Source organism: Lissotriton helveticus, chromosome 2_1 (assembly GCF_964261635.1).
Source record: "Lissotriton helveticus chromosome 2_1, aLisHel1.1, whole genome shotgun sequence".
Lineage (NCBI taxonomy): Eukaryota > Metazoa > Chordata > Amphibia > Caudata > Salamandridae > Lissotriton > Lissotriton helveticus.
Genome location: NC_136059.1, coordinates 1,593,809,600 through 1,593,835,211, shown reverse-complemented (window position 1 = coordinate 1,593,835,211; position 25,612 = coordinate 1,593,809,600). Strand labels below are relative to the sequence as shown.

The 25,612-nt window shown below is 40.0% G+C and overlaps 1 protein-coding gene across 3 annotated transcripts in view; it reads left to right on the top strand.

Moving 5' to 3' along the window:
- Positions 1 to 25,612, top strand: part of LOC144818798 (phospholipid-transporting ATPase ABCA1-like) — a 3,252,877-nt gene that overhangs the window by 588,525 nt on the left and 2,638,740 nt on the right. For all 3 annotated transcript variants that reach the window (XM_078676562.1, XM_078676560.1, XM_078676561.1), the window contains exon 7: positions 21,492 to 21,689. In XM_078676562.1, coding sequence (XP_078532688.1) covers positions 21,492 to 21,689 — 198 coding nt within the window. The remainder of the gene's footprint in view (positions 1 to 21,491; positions 21,690 to 25,612) is intronic.

The window sequence follows — 25,612 nt, the reverse complement described above, 5'->3', positions numbered from 1 at the left end:
AGACAGCAGTTCGGCAAGGCAGTACTCCAGCAAATTGAGTGCCACTCGAGTAGGCATTTACAAGTAAATTTAATATGTCAGTTAGGGATAAACCAGTGTTACCATGTTTTAAGGAGTGAGCCTGTGCACTTTAGCATTGGTTAGCAGTGGTAAAGTGCACAGAGACCTAAGGCCAGCAAAAACAAGATCAGCAGAAAAATAGAGCAGGAAGGCAATACGTTTGGGGAAAGACCACCCTCAGGCTACCAAGTCTAGCAGCATCCTTCTATCACATCAGGATCTAAACACACAGGCAACACTAAAGTAATAATATAATAAAAACAATGGCCCTAAAGGGAACTGCCTTATGGGCCGATGTGCTCCATGTGAAGGAGCACAATGCAGTCACTCCAGTCACTCAAAGACAAACTAGCCAAGAACTGCTGACCATTGCCCCATGCTGTATGCTGTAGAGGACATCAGAAGAATGTGAATAACACAACAGACTAATGGATAAAGAGAGCTTCCTGAAAGTCCATTTAAGTTAAATATTTTATAGACAAAATGTTAGTTACATCTAACAGTCTTGGCTAATGGCAGACCTAAAAAGTTTGTCCTAAATAAATCTTTAATGCTCTATAGAGCTCTTAACAATTTAACAACAAATCCTCCTCTGAAACCAGAACTGGACAAGATATTGGAAGTACCAAGTCCTGGATAAATTGAAATTAGAGGCAATAGCGGAACGAAAAGAAGGCCTGGTTGGAAAATAACCTTATAAGGAAAAATGTAGTTAAGGCTCGTGATTTAAAAGTGCTCCTAATTCCTCCAGACTAGGCACTGAGATTATTGTGACTAAAACAGAAACTGTAAGAAACAACTACAATTGCCAGTACTGCAATGTTCTCTTTTTGAATGATTGTAACATGAAGAACAGAAATAAAACTGGTTCTTCAGACTGGTGAGCTTTTCGATTTAATCTATTTATTTTCAAATACAAAGTTACTCGGCATTATTTAAGCGGCAACTTTTTCATTTTTACAAAATTTAAGAAGTTCAATAAACAGGAGAAAGGAAAAGGAAAAAATCCTATTAACAGTATTTACACTCACTTAGGGTGCACATTCAGAACAGGTGTTCACTCATAAGACCTCAGTCATACTCATACATACTTTGTAGACACAGTGTGAAGAAGAAGGAGGGTGGAAGGAAAGGGACATAAATCAAAAATAAGAACAAAACTGTATTCTGTCCATCTAATAATCAGTCGGTTAATACACTTGGAATATATTTACAATGGAACATTTGCTACTTTATACAAACGGCCATCTGGAATACACAATGATTTACAAAATCTGTTTTCAGTTTTTTAACACAGATTGGCCTAGCACGGTATGGTCGACGCGTTTCGAGTTCCTTTGGGGAGGAATTCTCTTCAGGACCTCAATTTGGTTCTTAAGGTTCACATCCTTAATTGCAAAATAACAACAATCGTGCTTTTAACGTCACTGTTTCCAGTGTGGAGTTTTGACTTTGTGGAAGCTTGACTCTTGGTCGATCAACTTCCCAGACTGAGTACATGGAGAAAGACGAACGCTAAGCTTGCTGAGCGAGACGCCAGATTAATACAAGACGGTTTCGCTCCAAACAAATCAAGAGAAAATAACTACGAGGCAACGAAAGACTTCCAGAACAGATTGCTACTATCAGTATTAGTTCAGCTGGTTCGATCTAACTCAGCCATATCAGAAGGAAAGTAGGAAGTTAACCTTGATGCGAGAACAGTGAAAGAAAATTCCCCACCAGTCTAAGTTAATTAGACTGCCAAACAGAACAGATTTAGAAAATTGTTTTCCAGAAATGCAAAGTCAGTCAGTAGAGACATTTTCCACCTTACGCAAATCTGAAGGAAAATTCTCTGATGAAGATAGAAGAGGACAGAGGTTCAAAACAGCTGACTGAGGAAGCTTACAGCTCCACCTGAAAATCTGCTGTGCCACGTAAATTCGAAGAATACGACTTTGTTCCTCCCTCATGATTTGTGTATTTGTCTGGCTACCTGGTTGTAAGTCCCTACAAGAAATACTCTGCAAGTTAGAGAATGCCATGATGGTTCTCAGAATGGCAGATAGCGCCTCGGAATTGGAAGGTTGCCATGCTTCTGAAGGATACTAATGACCATGAGCAGCAAACTCCCCCGGAGTTACCCCTCCTACCCCCAAGCAACTGACATCTGTTTGAGGATATAGGGACACTTTTAGAGTGGCTTGTCTGTGTTCAACTAGCAAGCTGGAGACTCTGGAAGTGCTATTTATACTTTGAAGTGAACATCCAAGTTCAGTGAAGGAGGGAATCAATGATGTAAAATGACAGTTTCCAAGAATTCTAGATGGAAATGAGCCCATGGCACTACTTTCACTATCACAACCAGCCTTTTATAGGTGCTGTTCTTCCCTGTAACAGTGATGTTAGACAGGACTGTTTCAGCATATCTAGCCATGGGCCCTTCCTCAAAAGTTTTTTCCTTGCTTGTTGATATTTCTGTTGTTGATCTATAACAAAAAAAGCTTCAATAAAAAAAAGAAGCACCTTCAGTTTGGAGCAGATAAATAGTCAACAAAGTCTTTATTTCTTTGACTGTTTTTCTCAGATTTTTAAAATGAGGCCCAAATAGTAATAGTAGAGAAAGTACTACTTACTACTATTTAATTTACTAGTAATAAAGTTACTAGTAGTAACTTCCGTTTTGACTACTCGAAAGTAGTAAACTTACAGTTAAGTCTAAGTTTTACCTTTGTGAATCGAACCCTTAGACTTCAGGTCTAAGTTTACCTTTGCGACTCGGGCCCTTAGGGCCATATGTATTAAAATACGCATTTGCGAATCTCAAATAGCGATTTTTTGCGAATAGCTATTTGAGAATCGAAAAATGCCATGTATGTAGGATTTGCAATAAATTTTGCGAATCCTACAAATTCCTTAATTGCGAATCTCAAATTGCGATTTGCAATTAAGGCATACGTCCCCAGGCCTATAGGAATGAATGGGAAGACATTCTCAATTTGCGATTAGCGAATCGCAAATTGAGAATGCAATTTCACGGGTGCAAGTGTGTCAAAAGGACACCCTGTTGCACCCCTGAAATAAGCATGGGTGCATATGTGGCGCACCTACATGCCCTAAGGGCATGTATGTGCTTCACATTGCACTTTGAAAAATGCAAAAAAGTGAATTTTTCAAACAAATCGCAAATTACCACCAACTTGAAGTTGGTGGTAATTTGCGATTCCTTAAGGCCATATTGCATTTTTTTGGTTCTTCTTACATTGCATTTAAGGAATCGCAACATTTGCAATTCCTTAAATGCAATTGCAAAATAAGGAATCGCAAAATTTGCGATTCCTTAAATACAATCGCAAAATAAGGAATTGCAAAATTTGCGATTCTTTATTTTGCATGCACATTTGCCTCATACATACCACAAAGCAAAATTGCGATCGCAAACGCCGAAATTCTGCGAATTTTGGCATTTGCGATCGCAATTTTGCTTGAAACATATGGCCCTTAGTGTTTTAATCTCCATATGTGAATATAAAACTGAGCTGTCATTTCACTTTAGGTAGCTCCAGTCTAAAAATGATGAACTTGACCAGTGAATATTTAGTTTCTTCTTTTAATGTTTTTCTAATAAATACTAACTAGAAGCCTAGCTATGCTTGAACCATTTCCAGACAATCTCTTCTGTAAATATGAGTAAGGGGGTAGCACATGACATCCCCAGGAGCTATTTAAGGATGTGTTTTCACTAACACACAATTTCTTTGCCTGACACCTCTCAATCTATCTCAGGCTTTGAAGACTTGCACTTTCATTACATATTCTTCCATAATTTCATCAAGTTTGTGACTGACGTGGTGGATATCTCTAGACAGCTCCTCAATGTTTGTCTCAGTCTTTTTGATGCAAATTATATACTTGTTGTTTTTCTGAGACTCCTCCCCTCCTTTTATGGTCTCCCAGGTCTTCTGCAATCCCTTGCAGCAATTCTGTTGTTTACTATTGCTCCAGGCCTTTCTGGACTCCTAAAAAGATTACTCTCCTTGTGCTTTCTCATGCTGTTTGGTTATTGTAATGACAGAAATGTGTTTCCAGTACACTTTTTCCCACCCCTGTTTAACTCAATCTTATTTCCATATTGCCTTCTTCAACTTCATACTCAATGTCTACTTCTTGCCAGTGCACACATAATAGGAGCAATCTAGGCTATATCCATTTGATTTTGTGATGTGCAACGTCAAGGGCAGACCTGGTTCTATACAGGATGTCTCAAGAGTCAATGTAATTATCAAATCTAATAATATTTCATATTGAGGTACTAGAAGATATAATGTAGATTAAACTCTCAGTGGTGCCTATCAAAAAATCAAATCTGTTGAGGTGAGAACTTGAATTAAGAAAATTACAAATGTGATGGAGAATCAGTTTGAAAAACACCATTTCGAAAACTGACTATTCATTCCTGTTGAATGAAAAACATAAAAATCCTGTTTAATCTTGAATGCAGTAAGTCAGAAAGGGTAATCCCTGGACACTATTCCTCAAGCAGCGACCTCTAGCCACCAATGCTTTACCATTCACTCATACACACATGCCAAAAATGTTCGCTAAATCATTGGTCACAGACTAAATCATAATGTTTACAATCTATTTTATTAAAAACAATATGGGTTAAAAATTCAGTAAAAATTAACTGAATACACCAATTTAAACACAATTCATGAGAATATTATTAAAACAAACCTATTGTTAAAAACAGAAGAAAAACACAATGCATTTTCATATAAAAATAAAGTAAGGAAACAATGGATGTCTATTGAACAAGACCACAGTACATTTGTCAAAAACACCAGGATCGTTCCACAGTGTACCACAGTTTCGACAAAACAAACAACATAACCCCTTTGCAATAAATAAAGACACTTGATGTTGCTACAGATTAACTGATTCAAAGAACCTTATGTCAATATCTGGGGTACTTCTAGTACAATATAATAAAAATATCTCAGAAGCCCCCTAGGTAAATTTGAATTCTGTGCAGAAAATGCGTCGACGCGTTTCGGTGTTGTCGCCCGTTGATATGGTCACACCTTCCTCAGGACAATATTATATTTATTGGGGTCTTCAAGAGCAAAGCTCCGTATCCTCTCTGTGTAGTGAAAGAGAATCAATGAGTTCCTGTATATAATTCCATGTCAGTAGCTCAGATGGTTAGCCCTTGTCTATTCTCACATGCATTATTGATTTAGACAGGAGCATTTCTCATCTTACGATAATACAGCATACTAGTTACTTTCTAGTGCGAGCCTGTATACCTTGGCATATCCGGTCTATGTATGAAAATACTATCGATGTTTGCATGGGCAAAAGCTAGTTTACCACATCTTGTTCCTGTTTTTATCTAGTACATATTTATCATACCACACCATAGCCACTATGAATTCATGTACTATGGTTCTACATTTGCTTTTCTAACTTCATCGTTTGTCAATCACCATATGTTTCATATAAAATCACCATTTTCTACTTGTATCATATCCTACCCCTCCATTATGGTTTAGTAAGTGACGTGGTCTCCTAAGTAAAAAATGGCCTTAAATATAGGAGGGTACACTGACCTCTAGAAAAAATTATCTAGATTCCTCGCATTCATCCGGTCTTTCACCACTTCGTACGTCGTAAAAGGAGAATTATCCTATTTGGCGGAAAGTTTAAAATTAGATCTAAACCATAGTCCCGCTTTCCTATTTGTACTTTAAGAGTTAGGTCGATGAATAAACATTACCTCTATATTTCCGGCCAAATAGATATTGATATTCAGGTCCTAAATTGGTTGCTTTTTAGTTGCTGTAGATTTCATGTTCCTGTAGGTGCACTTTATAGTTGTATCATATGGGTTCCTGTTTGTCAAAGAAGGGGTGGATTTTATTTATTATGTATTTAGTTGTAACTCTATCTTTAGCGTTTTTCTTTTTTTACTTTCACCCTTACCTGAGAATCTTGGATAGTCCTCGTTCCCTGTGGTTCAACTATTACCTCTTGCGTCCTGGTATGGAATTATTTAACCCGATGATTTCTGCAGTGGGAAAACAATCAGAGTGAATGTGCCACCCATACTTCTCTATTCATTTTATTAGTTTTGAGGCTCTCACTCCCTATTTGTCTTTCAGTGATTGTCACAGATTTTGTTTAAATGCCCAAAGTCCTCTCCACTGTGTGGATCGCGGTGTTTAAATGCAGTACCACACAGGCTCTCTTATTGCCATGAGCGCGGTCTCGCCTATGCCTTTAACTGGATTTATTGACTCGCCTGTCAACGCAGCTTAAATTCACAGGCAGAACGGAACAGTGCCAGAGTCACTTTCTTTACGCCGTGGACGCGGTCTCACCTATGTTTCTAAATAATTTTAATTGCCGTCCTGTTCACGCAACTGCGATTTCAAGACGAGCAATACCAGAACCCATGTCCACACCATACCGTTCGGTATCCCGATCTATGTATTACCAAGGAGTGTAGTTAACCTATCTCACCTATCTTATGAACCTGATCTTACCGGGGGGGCGGAAAACCCTTCAATTAATTAGTTACCGATCTCCCGCTTACCTCAGTTACATCGGTTCTTTGCGTCCACAGGTACGTCTCGTTTATCTTCCTCCCTTTAGTGAGGGCTTGTCCGTCATCTATTTATATTGCTCTTGCCTAATTCCTTTCAGCTGTCGTTATCAGGAAAGGCTTTCCCTTTGCGCGTGCGCCGGGAGCACTGTTTCTCTACTCTAACGCGGCGGCCATTTTAACGCTATGTTTACTGTAAACACCCCTCACTATTGTGGGCGAAAATCGTCATTATTTCCGCTACCTAGTCCACCCCAGCGCGTTTCACAAACACATTGAGTCCCCTGCCTCTCTTCCTCACTTGTTCAAAAGTTTGAGGTTTTTGTTTCGAGGAGCTTTAGAAAAGATTTTCTTTTATTTTATTGGGAAACAGGATAAATCTCTTATCTGTAAAGGATGATGGGATCTAATCCTGGGTTGTATGTATATCAGTTCGTCCAGGAATTTCTTTAAATCAGGGCATCCCAGTCTTCCCTTGTATTAAGCCCATTTTTAATTGTATTAAATTTTACCATAAACCATTGTTCTTGCTGTTTACGTCTTTTATACTGTTGCCCATCCTTGTCTGTTCCTTGATCTTTTCCAGAATTTCCCACTTTATATCTAGTTCGCTGTGTTGTTTCTCTTGCCAATGTTTTACTAGAGGTGCATTCTCTTTTTTCAGTCTAATGGCGGATTTGTGCTCTCCTATTCTCACCCTGAGTTCCCTCCCTGTTTCTCCTATGTACCCTAGGCCACAGGGGCACAGGATCAGGTACACCAGATTTTTGCTCCTACAGTTGTTTAGGATGGTGATCCTATGTGTTGCTGAATTAAGACAGACCTCTTTTGTAGACAGGCATAAATCACAGACGCTGCATGATCCACATTTGTGATTCCCTATCGCTTTGTCTCCTGTTAGGGTCAATTGTGTTTCCACTACATCTTCTCTATATGTATGGACTAAGGTAGAGCGCAAGTTTTAGTTTTTTCTATATGCGTATAGGGGTCTGGGGAGCTTACTGTCGGTGCCTTCATTTAGGATTTTCCAATTATGGTTTATCACATTTTTCACCTGATTTGCTATGGCTGAAAATTGGCTGACCATGACGATTTTATTCATAGATGCGTCCTTCTCCTTCTTTTCAAGGAGACTCTCTCTGTTGTAATAACGAGCCCGTTTTAGTGAATGGTTAATTAATTTTTTCGGGTATCCCCTCTCCCGAAACTTCTCCTTTGTTCCTTCAGCATGCCTATAAAAGTCATCTAATGACGTACAATTTCTTCTTAATCGGAGAAACTCTCCGAACGGTATGCTGTCTTTCTGACTTTTGGGGTGGTAACTGTTGTAGTGAAGTACCGTATTGCGGTCTGTCTCTTTCTTAAATAGTTCTACCATTAGCTGATTGTTCTCACTCTTCACACTAATATCTAGAAAGTCAACCTTTTTGTTACTGTATGCTGCTGTAAATTTGAGATTTTTGTCCCCAAGGTTGATCCATATTAAAAATTCATTCAGTTCTTCCTCTGACCCTGACCAGATGAAAAAAATATCATCTATGAACCTAACCCAATTCCTTATGTTTTCATAGAAGGGGCTGATCTCATTATACACATGCTTATCCTCAAATTTGCTCACGTAGATGCAGGCCAGACTTGGGGCGCAAGTAGCGCCCATGCTGGTCCCTTTGCGTTGGATATAAAGGTCTTTTTTGAAGAGAAAAATGTTATTCAATAACACCATTGATACACATTGGACTATGAAATCTTTATTAGCCCCTACTATCTCATTCTCTTCTAGTAGAGTTCTGATTACATCTATTGTATCTTGTTGTGGTATATTTGTATATAGTGACTCTACATCAAGAGTCACCATATACTCATGATCCTCCTGGAAGGGTAAACCCTCCACCCTGGTGATCATGTCGGAGGTATCTTTTATATAGGACTTTTGTTGTTGAACCAATGGCTTTAGATACCTATCTGCATACTTGCTTAGAGGCTCTAATAAGGAGTCAATCGATGCCACTATTGGTCTTAGTGGTGGATCTTCCATATTCTTATAGATTTTTGGTAATCCATAAAAGGCAGGTGTTTTGGGGCTCTCATTATATAGGAATTTAAATTCCTCTTCACTAATAGTTCCATTGGCTTTAGCAGTGTGCAGAAATGACTCTACTTTGCGTTTAAGTTCCTCTAATTTACTTTGGGATACTTTAATGTAGTGTTCTTTGTTTGACAGAAGGGAAATTGCCTTTTGTTCATAGTCCAATGTGTTGAAAACTACAACCCCTCCCCCTTTGTCCGCAGGCTTGATGGTAATACGTGTATCCTGGGCGAGGGAGTCTAAGGCTTCTTTCTGATTTTTGGAGATATTATGTGCTTGATGGTGTTTTTTCTCAACTAACTTCCCAATTTCCATTTTTACCATACTTTCAAAGATGTCTATATTTTTATCTACCATGCCTAAGCTTGGGGTAAAGGTCGACTTGGCCCTCAGACCCGAGTCTGTAGGTGGATCTCTCTCTGGCCGATTCTCAAAAAATCTGCGTAACCTTATTTTTCTGAAGAAAGATCGTAAGTCTTTCTCTAATTGGAATTTATTAATGCCCGCCGTGGGGACAAAACTAAATCCCATTCTTAGAACTTCCTCTTCAGTTTGTGTCAGGTTTCTACAGGATAAGTTTATGATTGGGGTGGTCCCTACCTCCAATAAACCTTGTTCCTGGTCCTTTTGTACTCTTGAGGTGCTTGGTTGTTTTGGAACTCCTGTTCCTGATCTCTCATGGTTGGTTTCCTTGAGAATGAGCCCCTTCCCCGATTTGAGAATCCCCTTTGGGGTCTCTGTGGGCGCTGATCTAAAAAATCATCATACTCCCTGTTTGGATGATTATATATTGCTTCTTCTCTCTGTGATACATCCTCTTCCCCCCGCTGCTTTCTGATGAGCCAGAAAAGTTCATATGTCTGGGTCGTCTTTGTTGAAACCTGACCCTGGGCCCTCTTTCCCAGTTCTGTTCTGGTTTTTCAGTATAGTAATCTTTTTTGAGGAAGGGATAAATTACCTCTTGACTGAACCTATTGATGTCCTTTCTAAGCTTTTGGGTCTTTTTATTGTTTAAGTATTCGTAGTATCCATTCATGTCTTGATTAATTTCCTCTATCTTCTTTTTGGCATCTTCTAGTATGTTAGTGTCCAAGAGGCTTTTTTCCAGTTCTTCTATCTCCCTGCTCTCTATCAGGATGGTGCTCTGTGCTGTTTCTATTATTAAGAGCATCCAATCCCTACTACACCTATTCGAGATGAATGTCCAGGTTTCCTTAGAATTTGGGATTGTTTACAAATAGCCCGGGCTCATTGCGTATCTGGAGCCCAACTGGAATAGTCCCTGCTCTAACATACTGTGACATAAATTCAGCATGTAGTTCTGTACGAATAATTTTCTTTTTAAGGTTCACCAACTGGTTCCATTTTTCTCCCCCATTCGGGATCACAGTTATTTGATTGCCACTTCTATTGGAGCTCAAGATTTTTGTCAATTGTTCCTCACTAAAGCCGAAGGTCTTTAGTGCATCCATTTTACAATTGGATCACAAGAAATGGGTCTCTAGCTGGACCCACACTCCACTATGTTTAATGCAGCACTGGTAGCAATGTCATGATTTTCGCATTGGCCACATATGTCCCTTCTTCAAATAGTTTGAGTCTCATTTACTTACATGCATTTAAAAACAAAAGTTTACTTTTTTGTTCCCTTGAGAGTTAGCTGCTGGCCCATGATCTACAGCCGACTCCCAAACAAACTTTGCTTTTTAGATGCACAAAAAGGAAGTAGTCCTAAATGGTACCTTTCCTTTAGAGAATAAGTTACCACCTTAACTTGTTGGTCGGTAAAAATCCATTGTTTTGCACCCGGATTTCGCTTGGAAAACATTTATATATTTGATACCGATTTGGTATTTGGAAGGGATACCTATAGCACCTTCCAGATACTAAAGGGCCTATTTTGACCTCTGTCGTTAAGCCTCTGACCTTAGGCTGAGATCATTGGTTTCAATACAGCTGATCAGAATTGAAATAGGCTGGTCAATCCAGCTGGCTTCTGATGCGCTCCAGGAGCCTGTCGGCCAATCGGAGACCAGCCTGTAATCCCACAGGAAGGCGTTTCCACCATTGGGATTACGATGCTTGGTTTCTCACAGGCTTCTGTCATGGAAAGCCTGTCGGAAACCAAGTGTGGGGCCCCTAGCAGGGCCCCCTTTTCCTTGCGTCCTCTGGTGCGGGGCCGAGGGGCCACCTACGGTGCCTCCCTGTTAATCCCTACACCTTGTGGCAGGCACCTTGAGGTTAACACAATCTCCCATTTCTCTATGGGAGCTTGTGTTATGGCCAGTTTAAGACCATAAAACATGCTCACATAGGGAAATGTCGGAATGGTGCGGTCGCATCGTACTTAGGAATTCAGGACCGCCAACTGGAGGTCTGTCAGTCTCGTTTCTGCCACTGTGTTAGTCGGAGGAAGCTCCCCCCGACATTGTAATAAGCCCCTATATCTCTATCCTTTCAGGCCAATTTGCCCATTTTTGGCTCTTGAAAACCTTGCTTTTGCCATCTGTCCCATAGTTCCTGCATTCTACTTTTGGTGATTCATCTTTTCAAATTTTCTTAGGGTTCACTCAGTATGGGAGGCAGATTGTTTGAACATTTCATGGTGTCTGGCTTTGACTTTGATTGTCAGCAATTCATTACACCTAAAACTCTGTGCAACTCAATCACTCATTATACAACTATCGCTAGAATATTTCATTTGTAACCTAGCTCATTCGGTCCGCAGGTCCATCATATGGACCCAAACATGTTGGTGGATGTTGTACATGACTACAAAACACAATTACAAACTGCAATTCCATACATGGGTCTTCATTTAATGAATTTTAGTTCTATTCACACTAATGGGTATACATAGCGTTTCTTCTACTATTATTACCACCTCATGATGGTTACTAAAACCCATTATTCCATGTGATGTGTGAGCCTGGGTGTAGTTCGCAGAGTTTTGCTATGCAGAATTCGGCGAAGTTACAAAAAACTCTGTGAAGTTCTGCAGATGGCGGAGTGTAGTGCGAACTGCTGTATGTGCTGCTGCTCCTGCTGCTCGGGTAGAAATTCTACCGGAGTGTGAGCTCAAGCTCGCGAAGAACGCGAGCGGGAAAAAACTCAGCTGCACTACACGAAGCAGAGTTTTCTGCATTCCGCGAGCTCCGCAGAATGCAGAGTCAAGAAAACTCCACAAACTCCGAGATCCTAGCGAAGTTCACTGCCCAGGCCTAGTAATGTAATCATTTAAAATAACTCTCAATATTTGTGAACCTTTCATACCGCCAAAATTTACAATATACCAAAACGTCTTCTAAAATGCTCTAAGAAACACCTGAAAGCATCTGAACTGAAAACCCCTTCATTCATTCCTCCATCTGAGGTGAAGATGCTTGGCCGCCTTTATCGGTATCTGTAGCATCTACTGGACCCACTTATACCACTGAGTAAATGCAGAATTCACTCACATATTGCACCATTGTTCAAAATGAATTAAAAACTTTAAAACAGAAAAATTATAGAACAGAATATAAAGAGTTGACACATTACAGGCCCATAGAGAAAGCCAGTTATACCCCAGTTGTCCTTTGTTACAAGATTTCTATTCTGAAAGCTAAAGAAATCTTCAGAATCTCCAACATTAGTTCTGCCAAGAACAGAAGAAAAACATTGGGGCCGGTTATGATGTCGCTCGGACGAGCGCCCGACCTCCATCGATGCAGGAACAGGACCGAACAACATATAGTGAGTGGTCCTGCCCACCAAATTAGGATCTGACCACCGTGGAAGCGGTTGGAAAAATGCCTCTTTGTATTGAGGCTTGTGCTGCGGCCCAGAAAAGGGCAGCAGCACAAGCCCCAATTCAAAGAGACATGTTTTAAAACATCCCTTCACCATTCGGTGCCTGTCACATGATGCAGGAATGTTTAGGGAGGCCCCTCAGGTCCCCGCCAGGGCCAATAGTAGAGGACCACAAGGTACAGGGCCCTGCTAGGGGCCCAGAAATGCCTCTCCACCAGCCTTTTCATATCAAAGTAACCGACGTGAAATGGCTGGCGTAAAAGTGATTTTAATTCCCATGGCGGTGCCTGAGAAGGCACCCCTTCCATTGTGGGGAATGCGATCAGATCAACCGCCTATTGGGCTCCTTGAGCTGGTCAGAAGCTGCTGGTCGGTCCCTGGGCCAATGTGATCCAACCTACTGCATCCAAATGCGGTGGTCTGACCATGGTTAGAGATGTTGATGGGACTGACTACGATAGCATGTCTGTGTTGGCCCCACCGACATCTTAATGGGCCCTATTGTTTGGATTATTAGCCCTAAAAAGACCCTACTGTGAGAAGTTGGCCTGGCGTATGCTGTCCACTATTCTAGTAGGCACCTTGCACCAGTCCAAACGACCCTTATTGATGGTAGGTTTAAAGACAACCTATATAGAAAGCTATCCAAGTGGCAGCTGTGGAGAGCAGCCTTCAGTCTAAGGAATGTAAAGCAGCTTGTTTTACCAGTCTATACTCTCATGAATGACCAAATGAAAGGAGAACCACACCAGGTATATATATTAAATATATGTATTTCTTCTAAACACATCCCTCTAGTCTCTTTATGAGGCTAGAGGCAAAAGTACATTCAGTAAACTTATTTAGCACACAGTAAATTAGCACAATATACGTTGAGCCCTAGGGGCGTACCAAACCGTATATTAAGAAAGTGGTATAAGAACCATGACTGACATAGATACAAGGCCTAGAGCCTTTAGAACTGCTGGGGCCACCAGGAACTACCCACAGGGGACGCTTGCAGTGTCTAAACACAGCCGCGAATCAACATTAACTTCTATGGGGAAAGTCGCGGTTGAAATTTTACAGATAAAGGACACTTAGAAGAGGACTTGGAACAAACCCCTTTAGAACTAGGAGGTTCTAGAGTCAACACCCACGGGAGCACCAGAGTACTCGAGTTACCTCACCCAGGGAAGCCGGCTGCATAGGTGTCTTTTGGTGTCTGGTTTTGTCGTCGATTTCAATGGCGATCTGCTGCAAAGTGCTGCTGGCAACCAAGTCGAAAGTGTCCCGAGGGATCCAAGCCTGGATAAAGGATGAGAAGAACCTGAAAGCAGAGGGGATAGAGTCTGGGTCACTTGCCAGTGACTGGGAAGGCGATGAGCGGATGCCCACCGATGTCGGGTGATTTCAGGTGAAAAGGGTGAAGCTTGACTCTTCAGCCACGAAGACCCGGAGGCCTCAGGGACAACCAGGATCTGGATTCAAACTGCCCAGAAAGGATGTTGAGTGCTGCAGTGTCGGTTTCCGTATTGGCCCCCACAAGCCTTGGCAACAGCAACCAACGCAGAAAGCAAAGATTGGCTTCGGTGCAGACCAGTAAGGTCTGAGGGACTCACCACTCAGTGGAGAGTCAGGGCACATCTGGAGCAACCAGGAAAGCCCAAAGGAAAAAAGAGTAACCTTTGTGGGGATCCACCAGTGGATTGACAATGGATCGCAAAGGGGCCTCAAGCGGAAATGCTAGAAGCGGGCTCACGGAACACTTGTGGAGTGTTGGCTCACTATCTTCGGTGCAGATGGTGCTCGGGGATTAGACTACAAGTAGACTAATGCACTGCTTCGGGAAAGCTCAGGAATTTGATGCAACTGCAAATGTGCATGGTGTCTAGGAGTTCTGGTTCCAAATCACTCGTGAGGGCTGCGGGTCTCAGCTTTGCTGGGATCTCGCGTCAGCCTCTGAGAAGTATGGAAGTCCATGTCTTGAGTCGCAAATACTTCGGAGTCCGGCGGGACCTTTGGAAATGCAGACCGGCAAGATGCTTCTTTGGTGCCTGTTTGAGCAGGGTATTCAGTCCTTGGCCCCAAGGGAGATTCTTCCGTCTTCTAGTCGTGTAGAATGTCAAAGTTCCAGGATACATGTTGCAGAGTTTCGTCCAGGTGTAATCTGAAGTCCTAAGGACAGGGGGCCCCATACTTATACTAAGAAAGGGGATTGGACATACTCTGGGGACCCCCTATGGGAGGGTCTGGGAAGAGGGGTGGTTACACCCATTCCCTTTGTCCAGTTTTGCACCAGAGCAAGGGCTGAGTGCCCCTGCAACCAGTTTGAACTGGGGTATGCACAGGGATACCAAGTGTGCCCCCAGCACTGTCTGAAAAGCATACTCTGAATGAACCCACCGGGCCCCAATACACTAAAACTTGCCTAGGAGGTGGTTACACCTCCCTGTGACAGGAAACCTATTATCCAGGCCTCCCCTACTGGAGTTTCGTCCAGCAGCAGGAGGTCAGACCTGTGTCTGTGGCATCAATTTTGTGATACTGCAAATAATAGGGATATCAACCTGCACTCCTGTATGTGGTATGTGAAATTATGTACTCAAAATGATTCTGTGCGTGCTGCTGTGTGCTAAAGGTCCAGCCTAAATAGAACTGTGATACTATAGTCTCAAGAGAAGGTATGGAGAACTCTGTACCCACCACTCAGCCCACTTTTGTGTAGTCCCTAAAGCTTCTACTAAATTATGTGATAGTACATTAAATACAAACAGAAAGATTTTTCAAATCATCATTAACATAATCATTTTATGTATTGCAATGAGTCACACATAATTCTGCAATACGTTTGTTGCAAAACAGACTCAATATAGTTCCAACTCAAAATGTTTGAGCTATTAACAAAAACTTTTTAAAAAACCAATGCATTTCGGGTGAAACCCTTCATCAGGGGCAAGATAATACACAATTTCAAGCTTCTTACAAACAATTCACGTTTTTTCTTGTAGCCACCGGCTGGAACACAAAGAACAAATAAAAAACACTGTTAGCGACAGTGCAACTAATCCATTCCTGCTGCCACTATCACACGTGCAAGACAAAATGGAAAACGATGGTGAGAGAGAGAACGTGAGAAAAATGACAGGATCATAGATCCAGTGGGGCATTGGTCGGACAGATAATCCACAAATTGGCGGGGGTGCCTGCTCAGATATCTCCATCAGGATTATGATGTCCGTCTCGACAGCCTTTCCATGTCAGCATTTCTGACATGGAAAGGCTCTCAGAAAGTGACTTTGGGGGCCCCTAGCAGGGCCCCGTCCCCCTGTGACCTCCTCTATGAGGTGCATGTGGTTCCCCCCTAAACATCCATGCCCCATGTGGCAGGCCCCAACATGGATGTCTTAAAAGGGAATTTTTTCTATTGTGGCTTATGTTGCAGCCCGCAGCACAGGCTGCAATAGAAAATATGCACTTTCCGACCGCCATGAAGGCGGTTACATCATAATCATGGAAGCGGGACCGCTGACTCCTTGTTGGGTGGTCCCTTTCCACTAAGGTGTCAGTCGGACGTCATCGTAATAGGGGTCACAGTTCTTTAAAAAAATGTTTTTTAAATTATTGTTATGTATCTTAGTATATGTTTTAAATGTATATGCTGCACTGTTACTGTTACTGTTACTGTTATGTTTTACATTTTTAGCAGTTATTAAATTAAAAGTAATTATTTTTAAATTTTGTTTTTTTAATGGGTTTTGGGTTCATAGGGGTTTAGGGTATAAAGTAATTTAATTATAATAAATTAAAGATTAGTTTTTATTTAAAATTGTTTATGAAATTGTTATTTAATTATGTCAATTGTGCTATTAATTGGGTTGCATGGTTTTTAGGGTTAAAGGGTGGGAAGTAATTTATTTTTAATGAATTAATAATTAATTGTTGATTCATTTTAATTAATTAATTGCTAAATAATTATGTTAATTGTTTAATAACATTTTTATGTTCAGTTGGTGGATTTATAGGGGTAAAAGGTGGGGAGTAAATTAATTATAATTAATTAATAATTCGATTTTAAATGCCATTAATTATGTAATCGACAATTAATTATTTTAATCGTGCAACCACATTTTTTAAAGATTAATTTTAGGTGGCATTTGTGGGGTTTATAGGGGTAAAGCTTGGGAAGTTCATTTTAATTAAATAATATTTAGTTTCTAATTAATAGTATGTGTTTAATTGATAATTAATTATGTTAAATGTGCAATTACATTTTCGTTTAGATTATAGATATGGGTTTGTGGGTTTTGTAGGAGTAATAGGTTTGAAGAAATTTGCATTTTAAGTGATTTATCATTATTTTTTTAAAATTAATATTAATTATTAACTTGATAATTAATTATGGCAATTGTGTAAAGAAAATGTCTGTTGAATTTTAATAGTATGTTGTGCAGGAGTATGTTTTGGTAAGTAAATTAATTATAATTAATTAATAATTTATTTTTAATGAATGATTATTAGTTTGTTGATACATATTTATATTATGGTGTCAATAATTTCCAAGTTAAGTTTCAGGTGCAGGTTGTGAGCTTTCTGGGGTTGTGGGGTGGGACGTAACTAAATTTAATGTATGTAATAAATATTTTTGTTAATAATTTCTAAATACTTTTTTTATTTGTATGAAAATTACTTTTGAATTTTATTTATAATAATATCTGTAGGTATTTGCGATATGTATTTAACATTGTAATATATTATTTTTCACATTAAATATATTTGTCTTTTTTTTCAACATATTTATATATATATATATATTTCCTTTTTAAAATAATGTTATTTTGTTGAAGATATTTAGTTTATTTTTAATGTTGCACTGACTGCAGTAGGACTAGTACATTTTACCGCTCCGCAATTCAACAATTTTTTTACTGTTGTACTCACTGGAGCGGGAATAGTAAATCTGGCCCCTCTGCATTCCACCACTTTCCCTACTATTACAGTGATTGGAGAGGGAATAGTACATTTTACCCCTCTGCAATCCATCACTTTCCCTACTGTTGTACTGACGGGAGTGGTAATAGTAAGTTTTACCCCTCTGATGTCCAGCACTTTCCCTATTGTGGTACTGACTGGAGTGGGAATAGTAAATTTGACCCCTCCACAATTCAACACTTTCTCTGCTGTTGCCCTGATTGTAGTGGGAATGGTATATTTGATCCCTCCACAATTCAACACTTTCTCTACTGATGCCCTGATTGTAGTGGGAATAGTAAATTTTACCCCTCCACAATCCAACACTTTCCCTACTGTTGTACTAGCTGGAATTGGTACAGTAAAAATAACCCAGCCGTAAACACTTTTACTACTGTTGCATTTATTGGAGGCGGATTTGTAAATTGTACTCCATTGAATTATTTTTGTGTGGCATGAAGTAGGAGTAGTAAATTTGTTTATATATTTACTATAATAGTTTGCAAAGTTTTGTATAAATTGTAGTGGGAATAGTATATGTATTACATTTTATATTTTATGATTTATTTCATATTGTTATATTTTATATTATTATGTTTTCGTTTATTAAAAATTACTATATTTTTAATTATTAATGTTTTAATGTGTAAAATAAGTTTTACTAAATTTACAGAATCTTAAGTTGTTTATTTATTTTTATTTAATTAGAGCAGCTTGTTTACGTATATATATATATATATATATATATATATATATATATATATATATATACATACATTAATACATAGCAAATCAACAGAGGAACTAAGCCCACTTAGGGTATGACACTGGGTTCGCTGCATTTAAGGACTACAACCTCCAGCATGCCTTGGTATGTGCCACGCCCACGTGCTGGTCTCTGCAGCAATAAAAGACCGTCAGGGGAAATGCGGCAAATGTTTTAGTCCCTCTGTGCTACCTCCATGATTAAGGGGCGTCGTTCGCCTTAAAACGCGTCGGAATCAATTTTATCACGAAGAAGCTTAAGAATGTGAGCATGAAACAGGCGTCTATAACCGGAAGGTTGGCTGTGTGCGGTGTTCCCTTTCGGAGGTCAAGGGCTCATTGATAATTCACGTTAGTATACACGGCTTTCCTTGGCCGTGGAAAGGTGAACCACTTCTGCCCAGGACGAGAAGCAGCCGGGGAGAGAAGGGCTCTGAAGTGGAAACCATTTCCAGTTTCTCGAGTGCACACTGCCACAAGGAAATAAAGCACGCAAACTTGAACTCTTACCTACTTAAGGACATTAATACATAGCAAATCGACAGAGGAACTAAGCCCACTTAGGGTATGACACTGGGTTCGCTGCATTTAAGGACTACAACCTCCAGCATGCCTTGGTATGTGCCACGCCCACGTGGTGGTCTCTGCAGCAATAAAAGGCCGTCAGGGGAAATGCGGCGAATGTTTTAGTCCCTCTGTGCTACCTCCATGATTAAGGGGCGTCAATCGCCTTGAAACCCGTCGGAATCAATTTTATCACGAAGAAGCTCAAGAATGCGAGCATGAAACAGGCATCTATAACCGGAAGGTTGGCTGTGTGCGGTGTTCCCTTTCGGAGCTCAAGGGCTCATTGATAATTCATATATATAAATATATATGTATATTTATTAGTTATTTTTTTTATATTTTTAAAAAATTATATAAATTAAATGTATTACTTTAATAATAGTTTTTTAAGTAGATGTAGGTAAATATACATATTCATTATTATATATGTATGTTTAACTTTTTATAATTAAGTTTATTTGCTAAAATTGTTAAAATATATATTAACTCATTTTTATTTAATTCAACGATATTTTTGACATCAATATTTTGTTTGGGATATTTTTTCTATGGCGATATTTAGAAGGTCTATATTTTGTCAGTGAACCTTCTACTGAGCCATTACTGGTTGGCTTACGGACTGATATTCTGAAGTGGGTTATTGACTGCCAAAAAGCTCCTCCGGTTCTCTTAGATATTTGTCACGATTCACATTAGTGAATATCCAAATCATACTACAGATGTTGGCAACTTTTTAAAATGCTGCCAAAATCCTTCTAGCTTAGTTCACATTGTTTTTACCACAACATCATCAATAAGTGAATACAGGCTGATACATCTCCTATACAATACTACAATATTGCATCGCTAGGATTCACACATCTTCTAGCCTCCATATTTTCTTTTTTTAGATTTTATTTTGTTTTAACACAGGTGCCACAAACAACAGAAAGCTAAATAAAATTCTATAAAATTCAGGAGAGACGAAAAAACAAATAAAATATAAAAGATCCCATAAGAACTTAGGACAGAGACGAAAAATGAAACTGAGGCGAAGAGAGAATTAATGTGGTGAAGATGATGGGGCAGATTTATCAATCCTTCACTCAGCGCAGTGCAGAAATTCACCTTTCTGCACTGCGCTGTGTGTTTAAGGGGGAGGGAGGAATGTGCCGTATTTAACATACTGCGGCACATTCCTGTCCTTCCCTTAGCACTGGAACTTTTGCCTGCCTAGTGACAAGGCAGACACCTTGCATCATGTTAGAAGGGTGCCTGCATTGTAGGCAGGATTGTTTTTGTCCGGTAAGTGCCTCCTTCCTGCACAAAAAAAATCCTGAGAGGCATTTTCATCTTTGAATGTGTGCTGCAGAAAGTAGCATACATACAAAGAGGAAAAACTAGGAGAAGTAAAGATTTTTTCTCGTTGTTGCACCTCATCTGAGGAGGAGTAGCATTTTGAAGCATTTACCACTAATGATAAATCTGGGAATGCACCACAATCCATGGGTGGATGTGTGGGAACTATGGAATGCCTCCCTGCCACAGAGTAACGCAAGGCAGCAATTTGCGATGCCCTGCATTGGGTTACACATTGATTGCCTTTATCAAGCAATGAAGGCCCACGCAAGGTGGCCTTGCAGGGCTTCATACATCTCACTTTGGTTTAGTGATGCCATTACACTCCCTTGCGTGATGCAAGCGCAACAAAATACCTTGATAAATATGCCCTGAAGTATCTATGAACCATAGGGATGAATGGAGAAAGTTGAATCACTTTTTATGATTTCCTTGCTGTCACATTCTTCTATGATGCAGAATAAATACTTATTGCACAAATAAATTGCAGAGCATAGTGTATGCCCTTTAATGACAAAATGTATCTTTAGTTCAATTCAGCAATCATTATCTCTGTATGATTCACTCCTTCACCCAAAGGACTCCATAAACTGACAATCTGCTAGGGTATAGACTTCCCTAGACTGCTGTGTGTCGACATCGAGGAGTCTCTGCCGCTCATTTCTTTACATATCTTATTTGTTATCAATAAAGACTTAAACAGTTTAACCAAAAGTGGAAGAATTCATGTTTGGTTTGATCTGATGGTAGCAATTATTCTCTGTGTATTGATGACCCCACCATGTCCTTCTTAAGGAAAGCACATTTCATCCATAGCCCTGAACTGGCTTTAGAACCCTCAAATGCCACCTTAATGTCAAGCCAAGTTTTTTCCCGATATTACTGGTTCTTGTGTACATAAAATCTGCACTCAGAGCACGAGATTTCAGAATGGCAATCATTTTTGGTGGCCTTACGCTCGCCGTGGAAGACAGCAAAATGCATTTTATGCTCGTTGACCAAATTCCGCTGGGTCCAAGTGCCTGAAGCCCAGTATGCTCTCTGGCCGGGGACAGGAGGTAAAATTTGCTCAGAAAGGCATGCAACCATCTCATGGGAACTCTCAAGATCAGTCATTAGACTATACATTATGAATTGTCCCTGCTCAGCAAGAATTTTATACCAACTGAGAAATCTATCACATAGATATAATTGGAGGAAACAAGTTATTTGTAAAAGTATCTATCGAAAAGTCTCAATTACAAATTGACTAATTTAGATGGTAAGGAAAATTGTGCTAAATGCGTGATTAGTATACCACATGCGTATTAAATAAAATTAAGGATTGTTTTATTTTTCTTGCAGGTTTTAATGTCTACCATCAATATGTCACTTACAGACATTTTCTGCAACACCTCAGAGCTAGCGAGGTATGTTAAATTCAACTCATCCGAAGATCAAGCCATATTTCAAAACCTTAGTTGTTCTCTTCCATCAGAGAAAACCAAGATGGCCGCTCAGGTCTTTATGAATAATGTTGACAGTCTAAAGCTCCTCATGGCTGTGAGTATAACCATTTATGAATTGTGTTTTTTTTTACAAATCAGTTCACTAAAATCTTTCAGTTTACTGATGTGACGATGCTCTGTGTACAGTTTAACCATGAAACTCGAATTGCACTCTGCCATTAAGAAGGGTTAAGAATTATTGCAAGTATTATTGCACCTGTAATTCTGAATAATTGTTTGAACTTTGTTGTATTCACCAAAAACCCTCAAGCTTAAATTGCAAACTAAACAGTATTTATTCCACTCTTTAAATGCCTCAAAACTGTGAGGTACCTTGACATAATCTGTCTGGACAAAGAGTAGGTATAAGGCAATGGACCCCAAAGGCAAGAATGGCAGATTTGCATTTGATGAAATGTAGCATAGGGGGTTCAGTAAAAAAGCACAGAACTAAAAGTCAATAGCGTTGGCAGTGGTCTTGGATGTGTCATTGGTGAATTTTTGTGTTTGTGTTCCACACTGATTGTCCTATTGACACGTATGTACAAAGAGAGTTTTTTGTTTTGCACATAACTTTGGTGCTGTTTTTTTGCAATCTTCATGAAATATTCCCCCCAAAAAGTTTATCATCCTCAACTCCTTCCTTGCTTTGGGCTAGCAAAGGGCCGGGAAAAACGGGTGTTCCCAAAGCACTTCTTTCCCCATACATTTTCTGTAGGACAAATTAGAAAAAGATGCAGTGTTAGACTTAGCATCCTTGGTGTGGTTTCCTCTAACTTTTTGGCTTCTGACCTCCTGTTTTGCTGAATTCATTTTTGCTGTCTTTAGGATTCTGGACACTTTACCCCAGCTAACCAGTGTTAAAGTGCATATGCTCTTTACTAAACAAAACATGGTAACATTGACTTAGCCACAATTGCCATATTACATTTACTTATAATACCATGGTAGAGTGCACTATGTGTGCACAGGGCCTGCAAATTAAATTGTACTAGTGGGACCTGCAGCACTGATTATGCCACCCAGTAAGTAGCCCTTTAAGCAGGGCTCAGGTCTGCCACTGCAGATGCTGGGTGTGCAGTTTTAAACTGCCATATTACCTATCAAATTAATCTACTTGCCAGGCCCAAACATTCCCTTTTATTACACATAAGTCAAGGCTAAGATGGGCCAAAAGCAACACTATAGGCAGGGTGCAGTGTATTTAAAAGATAGGAGATGTATGTCTAATTTTACACATCCTGGCTGTGAAAAACTGCTAACACTACTGCAGGGCCTATCTATCCAATAAGTTAAAATTGAGAGGCCTTTAAAAAACTTTTAAGAGTAATTTCCAATTGGGAAAAGATAGAGATTTGGATGTTGGTGTCTCTGGACTGACAATTTAAAATCAACAGCTTTTGGTAAAGTCAGAATTTAAATTAAAAGTCTGAAAATACCACTTTAGATAGTTTTTATTTTCTTACTTGAATCATTCTGTGCCTCTGCTTGTCTCTGTATACATGTTTGGGTTGGGTGACAGCTGGGTTATGTACATTCCCTCTAGACAGTCACACAAAGAGAGTTGGGGTGTGACATTTGTATCCTGATGGCCCATCACCAAGCTGATGGGCCTTCCTGAGATACATTGGGAGGAAAGAGCTGACACTTGCACCTGAATAGGGCTGTGGCCATCACCACACAAATAGGGGCATAATCCCCCTCTAGTGCCTCACTAGCCAGGGCAGGAAAGGCAGGGACCTTTTAATTGTCAAAGGCCTCTTTAATGTCTCCCCCACTTCAAAGGCACATTTGGGTATAAGAACTGGACCCCTGCCACCACCAAATCAGAACTTTGATGGAACCATGGGCATTCTGCCTGAAAGAAGAGCTGCTATTCTGCAGGAGCGACTGCTACTTTGCTAACTGCTTTACTGTGTTGGCCTGCTGCCTGCTGAGTGCTGTGCTGTTGTCGGGACTGCCACTTTGCTACCTGCTCTGGCTTGCCACTTGTATTCTGAATTCTCATGGACACAAAAGACTTCCCGCAACTCTGCTCCTGTTGTTGGACTCTGCCATCTGTGAGTTCAATCCTTGCTTAAGGTGCCCCTCAGAAGAAGGTCTTCAGCTGTTTTATGCAAAAATCAATGCAGTGACACCTTTGCTTTGATCAGAATCGATCAGTACCCTCTAATGCAGTGCCAATTTGATAACGACGTGTGTTCCGTCTGCAAATTTTGCCAGTGACAAAGTGCCAATCCTTTGACCCTGACTGTGAGGCCTGATATTGATAGAGTACGCAGGTCACCCGACTATATATTTACCATACTCACCTGGGCCCATATACAATAACATATATACCTTAATCAGGTAACCTTTGCTCTACTACCAGATATTTTTCTCTACTAGGTATTGTACCATTAACTTACCAACCCTTGTTGCTGGTACCTGTAAACCTATTGGATCAGGGAGTTAGTTTGAAGATAGGCAGCGAAAATTAACATTGCACTCATATAATAACCACAGACTCGGGAAAGTTTAAACTCTTTATCTAAGTTTCTCAAATGGTCATGATCCAAAGATTAAACACCAAAAGACTTTCAATTATGAAGATCAAAATCAAAATATAACTATGCAAAAGATGTATTAAACTGATTTCAATCATTTAGCATTAGGGAGGATAAAGAAAAGGAACATGAAATACAATCAAAAATGTTTAGGTATTTAACAAAAAAGAGGCTAAAAAGGGAACATATGTCAAACTTTAACAATAGGAAAGGTAAAGGGAAGAATCATGATATGTAAACATGCAGCAATTAAAACATGTAGCGATTAGGAAGGGTAAGAGAGGGAACAAATCAATGACGAAACCACACATAGATTTTATATTTACCTAGAATGGTGTGAAGAACTAACCCTGGCCACGGGTCAGTTTAAAGGATAGAAACCCAAACGTTGCAGTCGCCAGTAGGCTAGCAGGTGCAGATCAGAATCAAGGCAGGTAAAGGCAAATTGGATCAGGACAGGACCACCAAAGGTTAAGACCGGCACCCGCAGTTAAGTTGCAACGCCTGCGCTACTCCCTTTCTGCAGCTAACAGCCAGAACCCCAATTGGGTTATCGATTTCCCCGACAAAGTGCTTCGCCTGCACTTCAGCTTGCAAACCCCGATCTGGGTTTCGAACCTTCTGACAGAGGGCTCCGCCAGCACCTCTGCTCCTGATCACCTATTGAGTGCGTTGTGTCAGTGACAGGTCAGCTATTTGGACAAGTCGAACAAATTAACTAGCTAAGCCTTCCCTAGTTATACTATTTTCCAGGTCAGTGTACCCCCCCCCCCAATGTTGTAAATGTAAGGATCCCCTATTTTGATTGGACAAGGATTGAGGAGAGGTCATCACACCATACCAAAATGACACTTTTCTTTTGAATATTCTATTAACGTTCCCGCCCATCAAATTGTTTTTTCCCATGTATGTTTTATTCCAACCAACAATGAATGTTCCAATATTTGTTACATTTTAGTTCATATCGGAAATTCTGTTTCCTTCGTAAAGTTCAGGAGGTGAGGTTCCCAGGCGCATCTTGGTCAAGACTGTCCCTGGCACTCATTCAATGCCATGACTTGATGGATTTCAGACTCTGGTGCGCAGGCTCAAAGGTTTCAATATGGAGTTCAGCGACAGGCATCAGGCTCAATTGATTTACATGTAAGAATAGAAAAGAAACAGTTTGAGAACACAGAATAAAAGAATGCGCTGTATACCACTTATCTCTACTCTATTCCCATTACTTTATATTTAACTATTGCGTTAAGGTTAAGCAGAACGAACAGCTTAGCAAAAGCAGCAGTGCAAGCTTCATGCATGCTGTAACACAGATCAGCCATTTTAATTCTAGTGCGCAGAAGCAAAACTTTTCCCTCTAAGCAAAGAGTATGTCATGTCACGTGAGTATGACAGACGCTTGCGCAATAGAAAATCCCGCATAGCAGCAGCC